Source organism: Pristis pectinata, chromosome 9, assembly GCF_009764475.1.
Source record: "Pristis pectinata isolate sPriPec2 chromosome 9, sPriPec2.1.pri, whole genome shotgun sequence".
Taxonomy (NCBI): Eukaryota; Metazoa; Chordata; class Chondrichthyes; order Rhinopristiformes; family Pristidae; genus Pristis; species Pristis pectinata.
Window position 1 is genome coordinate 91259330 of NC_067413.1, and position 21534 is coordinate 91280863.

Sequence of the window (21534 nt, forward strand, 5' to 3'; positions counted from 1 at the left end):
TAGTTTGGAGATGTAATTAGAAGCACTGTATAATAAAATTATAAGCTCACATTTGTGAGATTTTAATTTGAGTATTATAGGAGATTGGGAGAACTCTGAAGATAATCCAGGTGGTGCTGATACTTGTAGGCAAAATCTGCATTTGTGATAATACAGCATACTTGCTCAGAAGAACAAGAGAAGTGTAGTTGTCAATGAGTTCAATTATTTATTTGAACAGTAAGAAGGCAGTTTCAATATTATGAGGGGTTTTGTTGGAGAAGTTAAGAAGAAACTGATTCCACTGATAGGAGGATCGATAATCCTTTCACATATTTACTGATACATCTAAAAAGGAAATTATGGGAATTATGAGAACATAGGGCCTAAAAAATCTACTGCTATATTTTCATGCATCATGCAATTCTCTTAAAACCCAATCCAGACCAAGGAGTTTATTTTTAACGTGAAATTGTACTGGAAAGAGATTCAACATTAACTTTCAAAAGTGAATTGGCGACATCCTTAAAAAGTAGCATTTGAAATCCTGAAGGCAAAGAAGAGGAGAGTGAGACTGTAATATTCTGTGGAGGAAGATTGTGACGAACTGTATCTACATTTCCAAGGCTGGGTAGCACTTTGTGGTCTACAAACTCAGGAACTGAGCAGATGTTAATATTCCAGCATGTCATGAGAAAAACCAAGAAGGTTCTGCAATGTACATGCTATGGGGGGAAGGACCCCAGAGGGGACCAGTGTATTTGCTGAAATAAACTATTTTTCTTCTCTGAAACCTTGTGGTTTTGACTATCCATGAACTACAGAAATTCATAAGACCTTATCAACCTCAGCTCCAAAAGGTCTGGATTCATTTTTGGAAAGATTAACCATCAGATTGTTGCTGAGAATAAATCCATTAATCAGCTCTTCAAAAATGCATTCAAACTCAGAATTATTTCCATCAAAACACTATAATATGACAAAGATTAATTTGGTGATGGAATGACACTTCCTCAGCAAGTATGAACTGGTTAACCCAGGAAATTGCAACAAACAAATAGAACACAGATGGTTCAATCAAAGGAAGAAGGTGGAGAAGCATTGGAATTGCATTTTCCCATCTGAAATGAGTAATGTATTCAAATTGTACATGCAAGGCTGATGCCAGATTCTGTATGAGGAAAGGGAGAGGTTGCTACAAACTTTAGTTTAAGATAAACGGGAAAGCTATGGAGACAGCTCATAATACCCAGCAAAGCTTGGCTTTAAAGTACAGCCTCTCAGCTCCACAGTTACAACAGTCAGGGAGGAGCCATCAATAGATAACTGCAGTTGTTTTGAAATATCATAATTTCCCACATTATATTCCATTTACCAACTTTTTGCCCAGTCACTTATTCTACAGACGTCTCCCAATAAACTGATTGTACCCTCCTCACAGCTTGCCAACCCCACCTACTTTTGTAACTTCTGCAAACTTGGCTATGGTACATTAGTTTATCCCTCTTCTAAGTCATCAATCTGGATCAGTGTGAGGTGTTGCACTTTGGGAGGTCAAATGCAAAAGTAAAGTATACAATAAATTGCAGGAGCACTGTTATACAGAGGGATCTTGGGGTGCAAGTCCCTGAAAGTGGAAACAGCTGGTTTCCCTGTACTGATGCTTGTGATACCCCACTGGTCACAAGTTGCCAACTGGAAAATAACACTTTCATCTCTACTCACTGCTTCCTGTTAGTCAGCCAATCTTCTACTCCTGTTAATATGGTATCTCTGACATCAGGAGTTCTTGTGAAGTACCTATTTGTGTGGCAATTTATTGAATGCTTTTTGAAAAATCAAATATATTACACCTACTGGTTCTCCATCCACTCAAGCTGAAACCTCCTCAAAGAACTCTAATACATTTTAATAAATTCATATCCTCTTCATGTCCAATCTGCTTGGTCAGATTGTAATTTTTCAAATGATTTGCTGCTACTTCCTTAATAATTGATTATCACATTTTTCCAACAATGGACATTATGCTAAACACCTATAGTCACCTAGTTTTCACCTACCCTTTTTGAATGCAGGTGTTTTTTTTAAAATCTTTCATACTACTTCAGGATATTTGGAAAATTACAATTAATGTATCCACCAGCCACTTCTTTCAGGATCCATCAGAGCCATGCAAAAGATGAGATGCACAAATTTTTCCACAATATTTATTCTCGCATTTATTTAGTTCTATTCATTTCAATGAGGGTTATTGGCATCAAATGTAGAATTCCAGAAGGTACTCAAAGCTCCAAAGGTTAGTGCTTTCAATTTGAACTCTGCATGCCTATAAGATGTGTTCAGCAGCTCCATCCAAATCATTTTAAAGGAATGATTATTTGACAATCAATTATAACACTTGGCAGAAAAACAAAAGCTCTTCCAAACATTCTTAGATTTCTGGCCCGTTTTTAACATGACAAATGAACACCCCCACCCACCAAACACCAACCTCACTTCTTTCAAGTGCTAACAGAAGTGGATGTATTATCTATCAGGTCTACTGACCAATAATACAAGCATTGTCGAAAAGGGTTTGATGTTTTTTCAGCCACAATTTCTGTGCAAATTCTACAGAATGGATGGGGGCGGATGGTAGGACAATAGGTGAAGAATAAATGTTGAAATCAGCTGTATTATGTACATAATTACAAATCACAGAAATGCATAAAACAATTGGTTACCTAAAATCAGAACCAATTCTTACTCCATGTTCTGGCTCTCCAGGGTCTGGACAAGAGTTGGATGCTTGCTTTACTCCTCCCTCATTCACTGCAAGAGATTGTAAACAAAAGAACATTCATCAACATTAATGAAAAGCACAAACAGATTTTTCCATGAACACTCCCTTTCAGTTGTTTCTCTTGTATTGTACTTTGATCACAAAATAAATGGAAAAAACATTTCAAGTGACTGATCTCTTCAGCAAAAAAAATCAAAGGACATGAAGATGTTAATTAAAGGAGAAATCAGGTTTTGATAGCACATTTTTGAACCAACCAAATACTTCTTCACACTTAGCATTAAATACATTATTTTTCCCAAATCTTGCCACCATTGGAGTAATGGAGAGAAACCACACAGAAACAGACCTGATGGCCCACCCAAAAATTACACAAATCTTTACACAAATCCAATTTTACCCATCTGAATCTTCCCACATTCCCATCAAATCTCCCCAGATTGTACCACTCATCTATACACTTGGGGCCATTTACAGTGGCCAATTAATGCAACAACCCACACATTTTTGGGATGTGAGATGAAACCCACATGAACTCAGGGAGAAGGTGTGAGGTCCACACTGACAGCACCGGAGATCGGGATTGAAACCGGATGACTGGAGCTGTGAATCAGCAGCTCTACTAAGTTGTGCCACTGAGTCGCTAACTCATTATCTGGGGTGACATAGAGTCATACAGCATGGAAACAGGCTCAACTCACCCATTCTGACCATAGAACCATAGAACACTACAGCACAGAAAACAGGCCATTCGGCCCCTTCTAGTCTGTGCCAAAACTTTATTCTGATCGTCCCATTGACCTGCATCCAGTGCATAACCCTCCAGACCTGTCCCGTCCATGTATCTATCCAATTTATTCTTAAAACTTAAGAGTGAGCCTGCATTTACCATGTCAGATGGCAGCCCGTTCCACACTCCCACCACTCTCTGAGTGAAGAAGTTCCCCCTAAACCTTTCCCCTTTCACCCTAAAGCCATGTCCTCTCATACTTATCTCTCCTAATCTAGGTGGAAAGAGCCTACTCACATTTACTCTGTCTATACCCCTCATAATTTTGTAAACCTCTATCAAATCTCCCCTCATTCTTCTACACTCCAAGGAATAAAGTCCTAACCTGTTCAATCTTTCCCTGTAACTCAACTCCTGAAGACCCGGCAATATTCTAGTAAATCTTCTCTGCACTCTTTCAATCTTACTGATATCCTTCCTATTGTTAGGTGACTAGAACTGCACACAGTACTCCAAATCTGGCCTCACCAATGTCTTATGCCAAGATGTCCATCTAAGCTAGCCCCCTTTGCCCACATTTGACCCATATCCCTCTAAACCTTTCTTCTTCATGTACCTGTCTAAATGTCTTTTAACTGTTGTTATTGTACCTGCCTCAACCACTTCCTTTGGCAACTCATTCCATATATTCACCACTCTCTGTGTGAAAAAGTTGCCTCTCAGGTTCCTATTAAATATTTTTCTTCTCACCTTAAACTTATGCCCTCTAGTTCTTGATGACCCCAACCCTGGGAAAATTGTGAGTGCATTCAAAAAAGACTCTGTGCATTCAGAATTAATGTCAATATGAAACACCTGAAATTTAACCAACAGGAGGATGAACCAGCAACTAACCTGTTTGCAATGGTGGAAAACTGTTTGTCAGGCCAATGGCATAAAACGCTACTCATCCTTAAATAGTGATGCCTGACCTTCCACAATCATGGAAAACCTATTTTCAGCATGTTATCTGAAGAGCGGCAACAATACCAATGTGCCGTTCAGTCAGTAATGCAGTAAGGTGCAGCCTGAAGTGCTCGTTTTTGATTGGGAAACAGGAATGAACCACATTGGGGCGATGGTTAGTGGGAGTACATAATGGGGAATGTTCGTGCATGTCAGTGGATGTCTTATCCACAGACAGTGCACATCAGGAATCTTGTGGATGGTTTTGACAAGGTGTATGCTGGCAGAGAACACAACATATGTAATTTTAGCAGAGGGGAATCGGGAGTGCCTGTAGACATGCATGGAAGAATGTGAAGAGTGCCTTCTTCAGAAGTTAGGTAAATTGAAGAAAAGCAAATGTGGCAAAATAATTCTGAAGTCCCCATTTTTTAAGACTGATTTCATATACCTGAGGAACAGTATCAGGTGACAATGAGATTTTTCTACAAATCTGCAATTATATTTAATTTTCCTCTTTTTAGTCTGAAGTTTCTGCAAGATTGCACTTAGTTTTATAGAATGAACTACACAAAATAACTGAAATTGATAAAAAAAAATGATAGGATATCAGGGATACTTTAGTTTCTGCACCCTCTTGTAAGAGTTCAAAAATATCCCAATAGATGCCAAATGCACCCAACAGCTATCAATCAAATTACACACTGCAGTAAATTTCTGCGAACTGGGCCCTAAAAATTACTGTTGGTTCTTTCAGCTGCAAGGACAACACCAGATACTTCCTATAAAAAAGTTGAATGTTTTTACATTACATTATTAAGAAATTAACTACTGTGTTCTAATTTATTTAACAAATGATTTGGCACATACTGTATGTATAAAAGTCATTTAGGATGCTAATGACTGCAAGTTGTGGATTGACAATGATTTAAAATACTTCTTTTTCATAACTCCATCAAACATCACCACATTATCATTTTTAACAGATCAAGGAATATTTCCTGAAATCAACCCTTAAATTATGTTCAAAATTGCCTACTACACCCAAGTCTGATAGATTTTCTGCTCAGCAATATGCAAATATACTTGATCAGAAAAAAAATATCACTTCCACCCAATGTGGACAAATCACAAATGATTTGTGGAAAATCACAAATTTTCCATTCCGAAATAGTCTTGGTTTCTGCTGGCTGTTGTGCAGATTTAAATTTGACTGTTTCTTCTCCATTTATTTTTAATTGACAAACAATATCATTCCAAATATATCATACTTGTTCAATTATTAGGGCAGGTTGTAAACAAGTATATTTGCAGCTAGTTAAGTGAAATTCATTGGAACTTCTCAGATTTTGAGACCAATTAACTGATGTCAAATATATCTGTGGCTGTCTGCCATAAACTTGAGCCAATGGACTTCATATTCTCTGAATGACAACTTAGAAAGCCGCCAATATATGGTCGAAGCTGTGAGAAGCTCCATTTGGTGCCTTTCCTTCTGTCATTGGATTGCTTTCTCACAGTTTGCCAGTAAATCAATTACAGCTGGAGTCAAAGCCACTTCTCTTTCACCTCAATCAGAGAGCTCCATTGGAGCAGTGGGTCAATGTAATTGAAAGCCAGGACCTCTGGGGTCACGGCAGCAACAACAGTACACTGGCTGCCCAATTATTACCAATAGTTAAATGCAACATTAATGTTCCTGAAACACAGCAGAAAATGGTGCAAATATGTAACAAGTCTGCCATCATTTATGGAGTCAGAAAAAGTGCTATCAGAGCAGTCCATTGACCAAAAATATTAACTCTTCTTCGCTTCATTGATGTGCCTGATCTGCTGAATATTTCAAGAACCTTTTCATTTTAAAATTATACTTTATGTGGTACTTTGCTTTTTGACTGAAGTTTCTGCATTGTTTTCAGCTGACTTTATAAACATGATGTGAAAGCAATATAATGCATTGTCATCCAGCTACCAGAAATACATGGAGGCACAAGAGACTGCAGATGCTGGAATCTGTAGCAACAATCTGCCGGAGGAACTCAGTGGGTCGAGCAGCATCTGTTAGGGGAAAGGAATTGTCGATGTTTCGGGTCAAAACCCGAAACCCAGAAACACATTCTTTTTGATGTCAGTTGTGCTTTGAACAATTACTAGTGGTCGGAGTGATTGAATTTAGGATTTGATACCCCATGCAGGAATTTATCTTGGACAGCCATGAGGGAAAATAATCTCAATAAAGAGATTTGCAAGCAAGAAAATATTTCAGATGTAAATGGATTGAACTGTGTTGAACCCAGCCCACATCCACACCCGCCTCCATGCTGTTCCTGTGGCTGAATGTTGTCTAGGCCTCAATGTCGCAGCCATTCTGCACACCAGGTGCAAGTGGTGGCTAGGCCTCAGGGGCACATCCATGGAATGTGCTGACAGCCTTGTGACAATCACTGCCTTCTTGGAAGTCTGATAATCAGAGAAAGCCAAAAACAACTGAAGCAGATTTCAATGACTGGAACATTAAAAAGTATTTTTAAAAATAATTAAACATCAAAAATAAAGGTGGTAAGATTAAGGGGGAAAAGCCAAACCAAGTTACCGACACTTTTTAATCTAGGTTGCTAGTCCTACTCAAGTGCTTGGGGCTGTCCTACATACACCAGCCATGGTTGGTGTAAAGCTGAAGAGCTACATTTGGAGGTGCACCTGGCCCTCAGCTAGGCTTGTCTATGTTCTCTCTCTGGACTCAGAGCATAAAGTATGTTACATGGGCTTCTGTGCCACTATGTGCACACTCAGAAGTCAAATACAAGTTAATCCGCACACCGCAGCCAACAAAGAGTTCCCTTCAGTTCCTGCCCTTAAATTTCGTTCAAGGAATATTCCTGGTGAAGACACTTTGTTAATCTTGAAATTTGAAATAAGGAGGTGTTAGATCTGGAGAATGATGTTGTCCAGAGGTTCAGAAGTCAAGAATAAGGTGAAAATCTTACGGTTACAGCTGTTTTATTAGGTGTTCATCATAGTACAGGTCAGACAGGGTCAGTCTGTACCAGCAAGCAAGGCAAGTACAGAAGTAACAAAGGAACGTGACCAGATGCTCTCCCTTCATACTGCAAACTGGTCTAAACTGGTTTAGATAAATCTGTGAACAAGTACTGACTGAGTCACACTTCAACTTTGCAGACAAAGAGACTACGGAAGTATAGAACCAAATATACTGCAAGTTACTGAAAATTTACAGACAAAGAGGTGATTATGCAAACATATAAGCAAGTGTAAAGAAAGCTAAAACTATAAGGGAAAACAGAATAAAAACAACACTCTTGACCCAAATCCAACAGAGGTGTAACATCATTTGGTCAACATCAGTTTGCTGATGAATGTTATCTATATCCAAAATATTGTTCAGTTCTCATCTAACTATAATTTGCTTTCCAACAGTTAAGTCTTAAATATGGTAAACTCTTCTGCTTTAATAACAGGAAGTTATTTAAGACAGAGCCTACTTTTTACCCCCCCACATTCAAAAATATAAACAATCATGAAAACAAGCTCTGACTGTAATTAGCAAATGTTCAAAATTCCATTTGTGCCCTGCAGCTTCAAGGTAATTTTCCAAGTGTGCCCTGATGGCATGGAAAATACCCTTGTTAGTAGATACAATTAAGGGATAAGATACTTGGTTGCATAATAACCACTTATGATCTTTCATCAACCAGATCTATAGAATTACCTGTTTTAATGAAATAAATATAAGAGATGAGACAGTCAGTTGCACAAAACACATAATTAAGAAACAACAACAGATTCAACTCCACTCCCAAAGTGTAGTTCCACTTTCGTCAATGAAACCAAATTTCAGAAGTGATTACCACAGGCAGACACTATTTGGCATGCTTATTGCAGATTGCAAAGTGTATGCAGATCAGCAGCTTAACAATCACTTTGGTATATTAGAAGTCATTTTATAGAGTCATAGAGTCATAACAGCATGGAAACAGGCTCTTCGGCCCAACCTGTTCATGCGGACTGTGTTGCCCAGTGAACTAGTCCCATCTGCCCGTGTTTAGCCCAAAGCCCTCTAAACCTCTCCTATCCATGTACTTATCTAGATGGCTTTTAAATGTTTCTAATGTGCCCGCCTCAACTACTATTTCTGGCGGCTCATTCCAAATATGCACCACCTTTTGCGTGAAGAAACTGCCCCTGACTTCCCTTTTAAATCTCTCGCCTCTGATCTCAAACCTATGCCCTCTTGTTTTTAGCAACCCTTCCCTGGGAGAAAGTCTGTGTGCTTTCACCCTGTCTATGCCCCTCATGATCTTATATACTTCTATCAAGTCACCCCTCAATCTCCTACGTCCCAAGGAATAAAGTCTTAGTCTGAGCAACCTCTCCATGTAACTCAGGCCCCATGATATGTCAGGCCCCAGTCCATGTTTATAGGCAACATGTAGTTTCCTTTACTCAGGCCTTGTAGGGTTTTGCTTATTTTTGCTACCCTGATTTCCTAGTTTTTTTCCCCATTATGTCCATGAGCCATACCTTGGGCTTCCATGACTAAACTGTATGCTGTAAAATGCCTTTCTATGCCATTTCACATTGCACTCTTTATCTTTGTAACTCTTGGCTCCTTCAAATAAACTATGCAAAGGAAAACCATTATCCTTAATATTGCAATGTTTTAATTGCAACAAAAATACTTCAGATATTTGATAATATATTTCAAGTTAATGGACTACTGTTATTTGTAAAGTCAACAGTTTCAGTTTTATAAGGAATGTTTTCATTGAGAAGTCAATTTCATTAAGAATTTTGTTCAAACTGCAATCATCAGAATTGGATATTTCCCCTGTGATTTGATGCCTGCATATCAAATTCTAATATCAGCAGTCAGCATTAATTTTTCCTGAGGCCACTGAGAAATACTGACATATCCATGTAATATTGGACATGGAGAACGTTCAACTATGCCAGATGCCAGTTGTTTCCGAATCAAAGGCCAGGGTCTGTTATATTTCACCAACATGAACAGTTTAACAGTGAACAAGTATTTTGTCACTGACTGTGAGAGTGAAAACAAATCACCAACTAAATATTGCAAGGACAGATTAAATGCTGTACCAATGTTTAAGCAGTACAAGCACAGACATACACTGTTAAAATCCAATACTGTGGCAGATTTCAATCAATTTGGTGAGCATCCATTAATTATGTCCTTCTGCAGACCTCAAAGCAGGTGCTTTTTTTATCGGGGCAATAGGCATGTTTCACAAGAATTTAAATATTAAAAAAATACTTTAATAAGAAATGGAGTGTTGTACATTAATGAAAGTAGTAAATGGTTTTCTGTAGTTACTTTTCAAATATTTAAAACCAAGTTACTTAAAATGGTTCCTTTAACACTTTCATTAAAAATGCTTATTTTGGTGACAAGCACATTTTCAGTAGTTTTAAACAAACTTCACCAAGAATATTGCTAATGATAAGAAAAATCAAAACTATTTTTAAAAACACTATTCAACTGTGTGGATTCACGGAAACATTCACAATCTTTTATGTGCACATCAGTCGGAGTGGCAACTTGAACTATGACTGCACTTTGGAAAACCAGTGCTCTTCTGAACAAAATGGAAGCATACAAGAACCTGAGGGGTCTTGTCAAGGTGAATGTGGAGAAAATGTTTCCTCTTCTGGGAGAATCTGGAGCTAGGGGGTCACTTTTTAAAAGTAAGGGGTCGCCCATTGAAGGCAAAGTAAAAGCAAAACTTTTTCTCTGAGTTGCGAATCTTTGGAACTCTCTAAATCAAAGAACAGTGGAAGCAGAGTCTTTGAATATTGTTAAGGCAGAGTTGAACAAGTTCTTTGTAAGCAAAGGGGTGAAAGATAACTGGCAACAGTGGGAATGCAGAATTGAGGTTACAGTCAGATTGGCCATGATCTTCTTGAATGGTGCAGCAGGCTTGAGCAGCTAAGTGGCCTCCTGTTGCTCCACATTTGTGCCTGTGTTGCTCATTGTGCCCACAGCAAAACAAAACGCAAGCCTATATTTTCTTTTGTTCATTTTGTTGCTTTGAATTCTGTGCATTGCACTTTACTGGAAGCCTAACAAACCTGCACCCAGCTTTACTGTTAAAAAGAATGCCACAGCACATTTAAATGTCATTTGGTCCAAACAAAGAATAGCAGTTCGCACGTACACTGACATTTCATTGGCATTTTTAAAGCAATAAATTCCATTTACGTTTCAGCTCTAATGTAATACATATCACAGAGGCATAATTGCACAGAAAGATTGTTAGGCTAAAGGCAACATTTGAAACAGTTGTAAGAAGTAACAGTCTAATTTGACTAAATCATATATAATCTTCTATTCCACATATGAATAATTATCCTAATTGAAATATTTAATTAAAATGTATGTATCTACATACACATTCTTCATATTTGATCCCAGAGCTTGCTTGCCAGCACTTTACATAGAACAAGGTCAATTTGGCACTTTGGAGTTTGAAAAGGACTAATAATCCTCAGGGTGAGACCTTGTTACATGGATCATTAATTGTCAAGAATACCAGTTAACCTGGCAATAAGCCTAATGTGGCTGTTGCTCAATCTGGTAAGACCTGGGAAGACGGATTCTCTGTGTTATGTCAGCTGTCCAGGAAACTAACAACACAAATAAGCAGGGGACAAGAAAGCCTTGCTTTTTCAAGACTCACACTGGAATAGCTTTTATCTTGGCATTCCCCTGTTATTGAATGACTCAGATGAGAGATGTAATTAAATAAGTGACTAAATTAGAAGGGTCACTCATCCCTAAATTAATATAAATAGAGTCAGTTAAGAAAGGTCTGAGAAGAAAGAAGAGGGAAGAGGTTAATATCCAGTCCTGAGACAAAATTACAGAAACAGTCCAATGTTCTCAAGTGCTGAACCCTTTATTAAGTATCAGGATGGTTAAAAAAAAATGCATGCACTCTAAATGCTTGCCTAATGCAATATTTACTGATATAAACAACTTTTATTGAATAAAGTTAACTGATAAACAAAATATTATTACCAGTTGAATTTTATATTTTAAATGCAGGTCATACAGGGTGACCAAAAATATTGTTGTAAAGGTGACTTCTAGCAAAAGTGTTAAGAGTTGGAAGGACACAGAGGTTTAAGACCTAGAAATTCTGTGCTTCTCTTTCAGCTCCAAGCTTACCAACATTAATTACTTCTAGAGTGGAATATGACCGCAATGACTTCAGGGTCAAATTGAACCACTCCTGGAAATCGACTGGGCACTTCCACTCACAAATTATACTTCCAAGGATGACACAATTTCCATAGCTGATGTGCATCACTTTTCTTTGTTTTCGATCTAGCCTACAGAGAACTGCCCAAGAAATTGGATCACCCTGTTTTGAGCTGTGCCAGTTATTAAACTTTCTCAGCACAACTTTGTTTTAATAGAGCTTCTCCCTGAGGTGGTCCCAAGCCCATGGCTGGGAATTCCACCCAAGTAGGATCCCATATTTACCTCCTCTTCATTGCCAGACGTTCTCTCTCCACCACTGTATCAACCCCCACTCATGAATCTCACACACAAAATTTCCTTGCGCCCTCCCACACCCCCTTACTCTGACATTGACTCTCAACTACCTGATCCTATCCCCAACGCTGGTGTCAATACAACCCCCAAAAAAGCTCCCAAACTTGAGCTCCTCTCCCAATGATTTCTGAGAACCAGGCCTACTCTTGCATTTACCCGAGATTTTTCTTGGCATGTTTTGCAAGCAGAAAGACATAGGGGCCTATTCAGCCTCATGCACATATAAAATCTGCAGCCAAAGTAATCAGTTTGGGTGGCTCCTCTGGCATTTCTGGGCCAGAATTCCTCAATCTGAGCTTTAGGAATCGCAATAAACAGCAGGACAGAGTGTGGGAGATACCCAAAAAGCTGCACCTAGAGAAATGGGCAAGAAAAAAAATGCTTGCTTGAGTAAGGGAATATCTGCATCTGGATATCAAGACTGAGTTGAAGTGTGATGGGGATGTGAAGGAATGGCCTTCGAGCTGAGTGGGAAAAGCTAATGCGTGGAGGGCAACAGTAACCGCAAAGTAATCTCAAGAAGCAAAAAAGGACAAGTATTCAAGAATACTTCCACGAAAAATACAACCTGTGCTGTTTGGGATTATTTATTTTTCCACTTAACTGTACAGGGAATAATATATAGCCAAGAGCGAATACCAACTATTAATCTAATGGAGGAGTTCAAATGCACTGCTAAATTACATGCACAATGTTCAAGTGGCTCTTGACAGAATTCCCTAGATGAGTACATTTAGCCTATCAATTACGATTAATTCTCCCTGGTCGATAGCATAAAATGTATAAAGCAAAGAAGGAAGAAAGAAAATTTGAATGGAATGAATTCTGAAGGGTAAGCACAAGGCACAGACATATTTATATGTGGTACCTTTAACACTTCCAATTTAGGATGAACTGCTAGGCACACATTGTTATGCTCATTATTTGGCTAATTTTCACTTATCATTTCTTTGTCACATTTTTTGCAAGAAATTATTTAATTCACTTTTAAATATTTAGTCAAGAACTGTATTTCAAATATTTACGAACACAGAACTCCAATCACAACCACACTGTGTAAAGAAGTTGCTTCTCACCTTTAATTACCTTTAAGATTACTTTTGTTAATAATCTGTTTTGTTAGTGACCTTTACAGCTGGGAATAATGTGGTTGAAATTAATCTTCAATCAAAGAACAAAACTTTTTTTTAAAAACACCAATTTTCTTTTTCTATTGAGGTCAGTTAACTTGCTATCAGTTGGCTTATGCTTTATCCGAAAACCAATTTACCCTTCTGTGATTTTGAAGGCCTCTTATAATTTTTGCTGCTCTTTGTAACTACAGTACCTCATCCCTGATAACAATTGTGCGACTGTGGTATCAATCCTTTCCAAAAACCTGAAGTACAACTCCGACACGTACGCCCAGAAACATATCTTAACCAGTCTCTTTTTATCTTGCACAAAAGGAGTCAACACCATGTGCAGGAATCAGGTGAAGTTGAGCAGGGTACTTGCACCCAGGTGAGGAAGGAGGATACCAAGAGGGAATGGGTGAAAATAGAATGGTAAGGGAGACAATTCATAAAATCCAAGTGTAGAAGAAGAGGGAGAAAGGAACAAGTGTGGGTGGGGAGAGAAAGGGCAAAAGCTCAAAAGATTAGGAGGAAGCAGAGAACGAGGAATAACGGGGACATGGGCAGAACAGAAAAAAGTGGAAGATGTTGGAAAAATGAGAATGAAGATATCGAGTTGCTCAGGGTACAGGAAGGCAAAACGCAGACTCTGGGCATGAAGGGAATAACGGTGCAAAAGATCATTTAATTATCAGAACAAGTTGGGGTTTCCCAACCCCCAAATGACAATATACAACTTTTGTTTTACAGATTGCTATGAAATACTTACTGGCAAGATAAGATAAGATAAGATATCTTTATTAGTCACTCGTACATCAAAACACGCAGTGAAATACATCTTTTGCGTAGAGTGTCCTGGGGGCAGCCCGCAAGTAACGCCGCGCTTCCAGCGCCAACGTAGTATGCTCACGCCTTCCTAACCCGTACGCCTTTGGAATGTGGGAGGAAACCGGAGCACCCGGAGGAAACCCACGCAGACACGGGGAGAACGTACAAGCTCCTTACAGACAGCAGCTGGAATTGAACCCGGGTCGCTGGCACTGTAATAGCGTTACGCTAACCGCTACACTACTGTGCCTGCCAGTGATTCAAGAGCAAAAGGGACCGAAGAAGAGTGCAGTTGTTGTCAATTGATGTAACACTCCGAAAACTGGAGAGCACTACACGGGAACATATTAGAAATACGCCAAATACCACACAAATGTCTATTCATCATTTGAGTGGAAGCAAATCTGGTGGTGTGGGTTGTGAGGTAACCAATGAGGCCAGTGTTACCTTACTGGTCCCAGGAAGAAGGAGGAGAAAGAGAAATGAAAGGAAGAGGAGGAGAAAAGAGGAAAGAGAGAGGATTGAGGTAGGAAGAAGAGAAGAAACAGGAAGAGCTGAGTAAGGATACAGCAGATCACCATTATTCACCTGACGAATTTTACTGAATGCGGCAGGGCCCCTCTAGTGCAGTCCAGCCAGCAGATTCATTGCTCTACCATGACATTTTGTTTTTGCTCGGTGATATTCACTGTGGAAGTTCGCCTTTTGTTTTAGGGACATTGCTGTACGTGCACGGTTCCGAACATGCATTCTTGTCGTACTGTCGTCACCTATTGGTTTACCATGAAGGCTGAAATATTGAAGTCACATCAACTGCAGCAAAGTAAATGCTTGGATACCAGGCACTGGCCTGAAAGATGATCTGCAAATGAATGAGTTTGAATGAATATGCCACGGCCGTCACTGACTTCATCAGACCTGCATGGATGAGTGTGTGCCGTAGAGAACAGACCGAGTCTTCCCAAACCAGAAGCCCTGGATGAACCAGGAGATTCACAGGGCTAGATCTGTGGCGTCCAAGACTGGTGATCCAGAACCCTACAAGAAGTCCAGGTATGACCTGCAGAAGGCCATTGTGAGAGCGAAAAGGCAACTCTGTGTGAAGTTGGAGACACAATCAGATGCACGGCAGCTGTGGCAGGGTTTGCATGCTATTACTTCCTATAAGGTGAAACCTAACAGCGTAAATGGCAGTGATACTTCACTCCCTGATCAGCTCAATACCTTTTATGCATGCTTTGAAAGTGAAAGTAACACTACATCTGAGCGAATTCTCACAGTATTTGGTGACCCCGTGATCTCTGTCTCAGAGGCCATCGTCAGAATATCCTTCAAGAGGGTGAACTCTTGCAAGGCATCAGGCCCCGATGGTGTACCTGGCAGGGTACTGAAATTCTGTGCCGGCAACTGGCTGGAGTGTTCAAGGACATATTCAACCTCTCACTGCTGCAGTTGGAGGTTCCCACCTGCTTCAAAAGGGCAACAATCATACCGATGCCCAAGAAAAGCAGGGTGAACTGTCTCAACAACTATCACCCGGTAGCACTCAGATCTGCTGTGATGAAGTGCTTTGAGAGGTTGGTCATGGCTAGAATTGACTCCTGCCAGAGCAAGGACCTGGACCCGCTGTAATTTGCCTACTACCACAACAGGTCTACAGTGGATGCAATCTCACTGGCTCTCCACTCGGCTTTGGAGCACCCAGAAAACAGCAATACATACATCAGGCTGCTGCTCATTGATTACGGCTTGGCATTCAACACCATCATCCCCTCAGTACTAATCAACAAGCTTCAAAACCTGGGCCTCTGTACCTCCCTCTGCAACTGGATCCTCGACTTCCTTATCACGAGACCACAGTCAGTGCAGATCAGTTGTAACATCTCCTCCTCGCTGACAATCAACACAGGCCCACCTCAAGAATGTGTGCTTAGCCCACTGCTCTACTCTCTCTACACTCGTAACTGTGTGGCTAGGCACAGCTCAAATGCCATCTATAAATTTGCTGATGACACCACTGTTATCTCAGATAGTGATGAGGAGGCATACAGGAGTGAGATAGATCGGCTGGTTGAGTGGTGTCACAACAATGTCAGCAAGACCAAGGGATTGATTGTGAACTTCAGGAAGGGGAAGTCAGGAGAACACACACCAGTCCTCATTGAGGGGTAAGTGGTGGAAAGGGTGAGCAGCTTTAAGTTCCTGGGTGTCAACATCTCAGAGGATCTATCTTGGGCCCAACACGTTGATGCAATCATGAAGAAGGCACACCATCGGCTCTACTTGAGTCGGAGTTTGAGGAGATTTGATATGTCACCAAAGACTCTTGCAAGTTTCTGTAGAGGTACAGTGGACTGGTTGCATCACAACCTGGTATGGAGGCTCCAATATGCAGGATTGAAAGAGGCTGCAGAGGGTCGTAGACTCAGCCAGCTCCATCATGGGCACAACCCTCCCACCATCGAGGACATCTTCAAGAGGCGGTGCCTCAAGAAGGCGGCATCCATCATTAAGGACCCTCACCATCCAGGACATGCCCTCTTCACGTTACTACCATCAGGGAGGAGGTACAGGAGCCTGAAGACCCACTCTCAATGTTTCAAGGAAAGCTTCTTCCCCTCCGCTATCAGATTTCTGAACGGTTCATGAACCCATGAACACTACCTTGTTAATCTTCTTTTGCACTATTTATTTATTTTTGTAACTTATAGTAATTTTTATCCCTTGCACTGTACTGCTGCTGCAAAACAACAAATGTCATGACATATGTCAGTGATAATAAACCTGATTCTGATCAAACAGCAACTAACGTTGAGGGAATGGAATGTCTTCCAGTTCAAGTGCATGTCCATAATGTATCCTTAAACACGCAATATGCCATTTTCCCTGTACCTATGTGTGTGTTCACATTGTGATACTATTGGAGAGCACAGTTACATGGTTAGCCTACTTCATAATCATTGCAACAGTCTCACAGACATTCAGTTTTCAACATGGATTTAGAGACTCAACATGAACATATTTAATCTGCAGTCTTGTAAATAGATTCATTTTCTCAATGCATTCTAAACATATTGCAAATTGATGACAAGATGGTGGTCAGGTAAGATGATTCTTGTGTGGCAAGATTGTGATGAGCTGGGAGCATTGACTGATTTTCCATGTGAAATCCTATTTACCAATGACATCTGCATATACAACGACAATGCAGAGCACAGCAAGTCATGTTGGCCAGGGATGGTGACTGTCATTAGAATATTGCATGCACAAGGTTAGACATGTCAAAACTGATTAGGAAGATCATGCTCGTGAAAGCAAATAACATCACACCATTCAAAGCAAAAACTGTCTTGTTTAAAGATGTCTGGAAACTGCAAAATCACTTTGATCCAAAGCCATTAAAAATAACTGAACAGTATAATTTGGCATAAGGAGACAGAAGGAGGTGAGACCATAAGTGAATGCACTGTTTCATTTAAAAATAATTTACCCAGCATTGCATTTTGCATCTTTTTAGAATGTGGCCTACAAATAGAATTGTATATGGATTGGCAGATTGACAAATTCAGTCAAAGCTGTTGATAATGCAAGGTCCAACATTCAAACCTACATGTAATATTGTCCTACTAATGTGTGAAAGATAGCTGGGAACGCAAGGGTTAACGACTGGCAGTGTAAGGGTTAATAGTATGCTGTTTAGTATGGTTCTCACTGTGAAAGGATTTTCAAGGTAAAGAATGACTTCATTATGGTGTGATTTAGTTATGTCTAGTTTAAATAGCAGGTGCAAGTGGGAAGAAGTAGTTTTATACCTAAATCTTGTTATGTTCAAAACTTTATGTGAACAATTGCCTGTGTCAGAGTAGCTTCTCACCTAGTGTTCCCACGAAAAAGGGTATAAAAATACGCCATAGCCGAGCCTTCTTTGAGTGGGTTTCGGTACAGAGTTAGACTTACATGGTTACTCTGTCTCTGTATTTTTCTCACTCCCGCTAGCGAAAGCTAATAAAGCATTTATCGTAAGTTCTTTGGTTCTGCTGCTGTCTGATTCTTTCCAGAAGCGCGGGTCGACTTTGACAAATGGAAATGGCAACCAAGAATGGTAGAGAATTTTGTCCACCACAAATAACTGGTACCACTGCTGCAAAGTCCAAGGACATGAAATCAAGTCGAACACATATGGGCAAGAGCAGTTCAGTCAGTTGTGATCACTGCAATTATTCACCATGGTTTTGTCAGTTTCGAACAGCCAATTGCTTTTGTTCCAAATAAAAAGACCACATTTTGACATCCTGCAGATCCAAAGCTGAGTCAAGCAAGAAAAACTATTTCAATGCAACAACAGATTGGAGGACTTCATGGATTGTCAGTTGAGTCAGATAATATGGAACTTGGCTTGTACAATATCAACAAGCAGCATTCAGATAGACTTGCAACTAAAGATGATAATAACCAGTGCATTGACATGTGAGTTGATACTGTTGCAGACTGCTGTGTAATGAGTCAAGATACTAACTCGAACAAGTTCAGCCAGATATCATCAACAGAAAGCACTGTCAAACTGACGACCCACTCTGGTGGGTTTTTACAGACATCAGAGGAAATAGAGTGCAACACAACAGGCAGCAGCCGCAGTTACTCACCACTGCAGCCAACTGTGAAAACATGCCAATTTTAATGGGAAAGAAAAAGCTGAAGCAATTCAAGATAGATTTCAAATTATGTTTTTAGTGCTGAAGCTTCAAAATTGGACCTTGACACACAATGTGAAAGGTGTAATATTAGATTCAGAGACAAATCCATTAACATGACAGAGTACCTTGTGCACATTTGCACCATAAGGGTCACAGGGCACAGAAATGGGCCCTTGTGCTGATCTTTTGCCCATCTACACCAGACAAAGGCAAACCTGGCCAGATGCAATCCTGGACCAGTCCCATCTACTCTGAAGGGTCATGTTAGGAAGGAACTGAATAGATCAAGATGAAATGGTGCACTGGTGAAAACTAACTCGGGTGAGTGGGCCACACCAATAGTTGTGCCTAAGGTAGGCAAACTACTGACGTCATGTTCAGGTGACAAAGTCACACTAAATCAAGTTGTAGATGATGAACAAATCCCCTCCCCACTTCTGAAGGCTGATGCACGGAGCAAGAATGATCAAATGTATTTCCAAAATTTGACATATCCCATGTTATGCATAGTTCTACGCTGGCAAAAATAGCAATGCCTGACCATCACCACACACAGCGAGCTCTACACATACACAAAGTTACTGCCTGGAGTCAACTACTCAGCCTAAAGGTCCCAAAAAGATAAATCTTGCAAGGAGTTCATCCCTATTGTGCAACCAAGGTTGAAAGTTTTAAAAAATTAAGATGCTAGAAATCCAGAAAGATAAAATTCTGGATACACTCAGCAGGTCAAGCAGTGCTTCTGGAAAGAGAAACAGAGTTAATGTTTCAGGTCAAAGACTCTTCATCAGCACTGATCAAGGTGATCTGATGATTGATACAACAACGCAAGAAGACTTCTGACTCTTGAAGTGTTTAGGAGGCTAAATGAAAAGAACATGAGGTCAAATTGAAACAAATATGTGCTTTTGCAATGGGAAGTAATGCATGCTGGTTTTAAAGCCAACACCTATGGCCTACAACCAAAAAAGGGAAAAAGCAGAGACTATCAACAATATGCCAAAGCCCAAATATAGAAGAGCTTATCATGGAGTATTATACTCGATTATTTTCAAATGATGTTCAGTCGCTTGTTGAAAATTGATATGAAGTGGATGTGCAGCAACGTGCAATAAAGTGTATGGGATGAATACAAGAACAAATTAGCAAATGAATCTCTTTTCATTCATTAGGAGAATACTTGATTCTGGAATGTATCACCTCAAGTAATGGTGAAGTTGCAACGACAAGTCATATGAAAGATGGGCATAAGAAACCCAACCCTTTCACAGCTCACACTCGCACAAAGATCAAGGACAAATGTGCAGAGATCAAGGAGAACGCACCTGAAATAGCATTTAAAATCAAAAAGTTTCATCATTTTTCACAGGACAGTTCCTTTATCGTAAACTGTTACAAGCAATATCAGATCCCAAATTAGCAATATCTACCACTGTGGCATCACGGAAGCAAAGACGATAATGCTGCTTTTACAGTACAACTGCACTAGAGAATACAGGAATTCACAGACAAACTACACTGTGGATGTCTGTCATAACTAACCCACAAGAACTCTGATGTTTGAAGTGAAGATGAGATCTAAGCATTAAGTGTGGTCAGTGAGGACTCTCCAGTGGCTGCATCTACAATTATGGACAACACCAAGAAAGACCCATTGTGGAAAAATATCTATGAATAGATCTTGAAAGGATGGGCAGAATTTTACCAATGTACAGGTGAAGAACTGAAACAGTTTCTCAATCACTACAATGAACTCTCATGTGACCAGCAATGCTTAAGATGGGACCACTGAATGACAATAGCTTCTTACAGTCATCTTGAATCATAAGCAAATGCAACATTTGCATAAATAGCCAAACAAAAAAATTCATTTACAATTATGTTCATGGCTGACCAGAACTTTTCAAAGTAATATAGACTCTTCTGAAAATGGGAATAACATTTTTTTCTGGATTGATAGTAATCAAAATGGATTCAAGTTCAGGGACCATTACTGGACTCACTGTAACTGAACTCACTGTAGATGAACTAAGGCCTATACATGAACATGTCCTGGTTTATCTGAAGAGTGTATTTCTGGTAATGGGTTTTAGTTTCCATCTACTTTGCAAATTTCATGAAATGGAATAGCATCAAACATATTTTTTTTCCTTCATATCTGCTGGCTTCAAATGAAACAGCCAAGGGATCAGTCAGAATGATTAAGGAAACTCACAAGAAGCAAGTGCTGTGGGGATATTCAAAACTCAGTACAAAATCTCGCTTGGATAATCTTATGATATAGTACAGGGAAACTCCTCATTCTTACCATTGGGTATAGAACTGCAGAATCCTTGAAGATCCTTATACACTTGAGCCTCATTCAACCAACTTTGCCTCCTAGGTCAAATAGAAGCTGACGTGTTAAAAATATCCCTGACGATAATCAGAAAGAATATAGTTTCAAGGTAAAACGTGTTTGTGTTCTCAGCCCACTTAGCAAGTCAGGTTCTCACAAATTGGAGGGTTGGAACCACAGTCAAGGTTTGTGGAATCAAGAGATATTTAGCTGACATTGATGAAAGCCAAAGTGTTCATACAGGTGAAATGAGCTCTGCTTCCAATGAATCAAATGCAGATGTTGATTACAGTAAAGACTTTAGGAAGTGAGGGACTAAATCCAGGCACGGCTGACAAAGAAAAATAACCTTCTGAGCTTAGATGCAGAAACAAACAGTCCAAAAATTGTTTTGACACCAAAACCTGTAAGGACATCAGGGCAACTCTGAAAACCAGTTACTCAACTAAATTTACAGCCATTATTAATTAAGTCAGTATATTTATATTATCCAGGTATTGCATTATAGTTTTTTTTATAAGAG

General features: G+C 39.7%; 1 protein-coding gene across 1 annotated transcript in view; it reads right to left on the bottom strand.

Annotated features, from left to right (window-relative positions):
- The window catches only part of csmd3b (CUB and Sushi multiple domains 3b), a 1392611-nt gene that overhangs the window by 552446 nt on the left and 818631 nt on the right, over positions 1 to 21534 (bottom strand). The window contains 1 exon segment of the mRNA XM_052022622.1: positions 2703 to 2790. Coding sequence (XP_051878582.1) covers positions 2703 to 2790 — 88 coding nt within the window.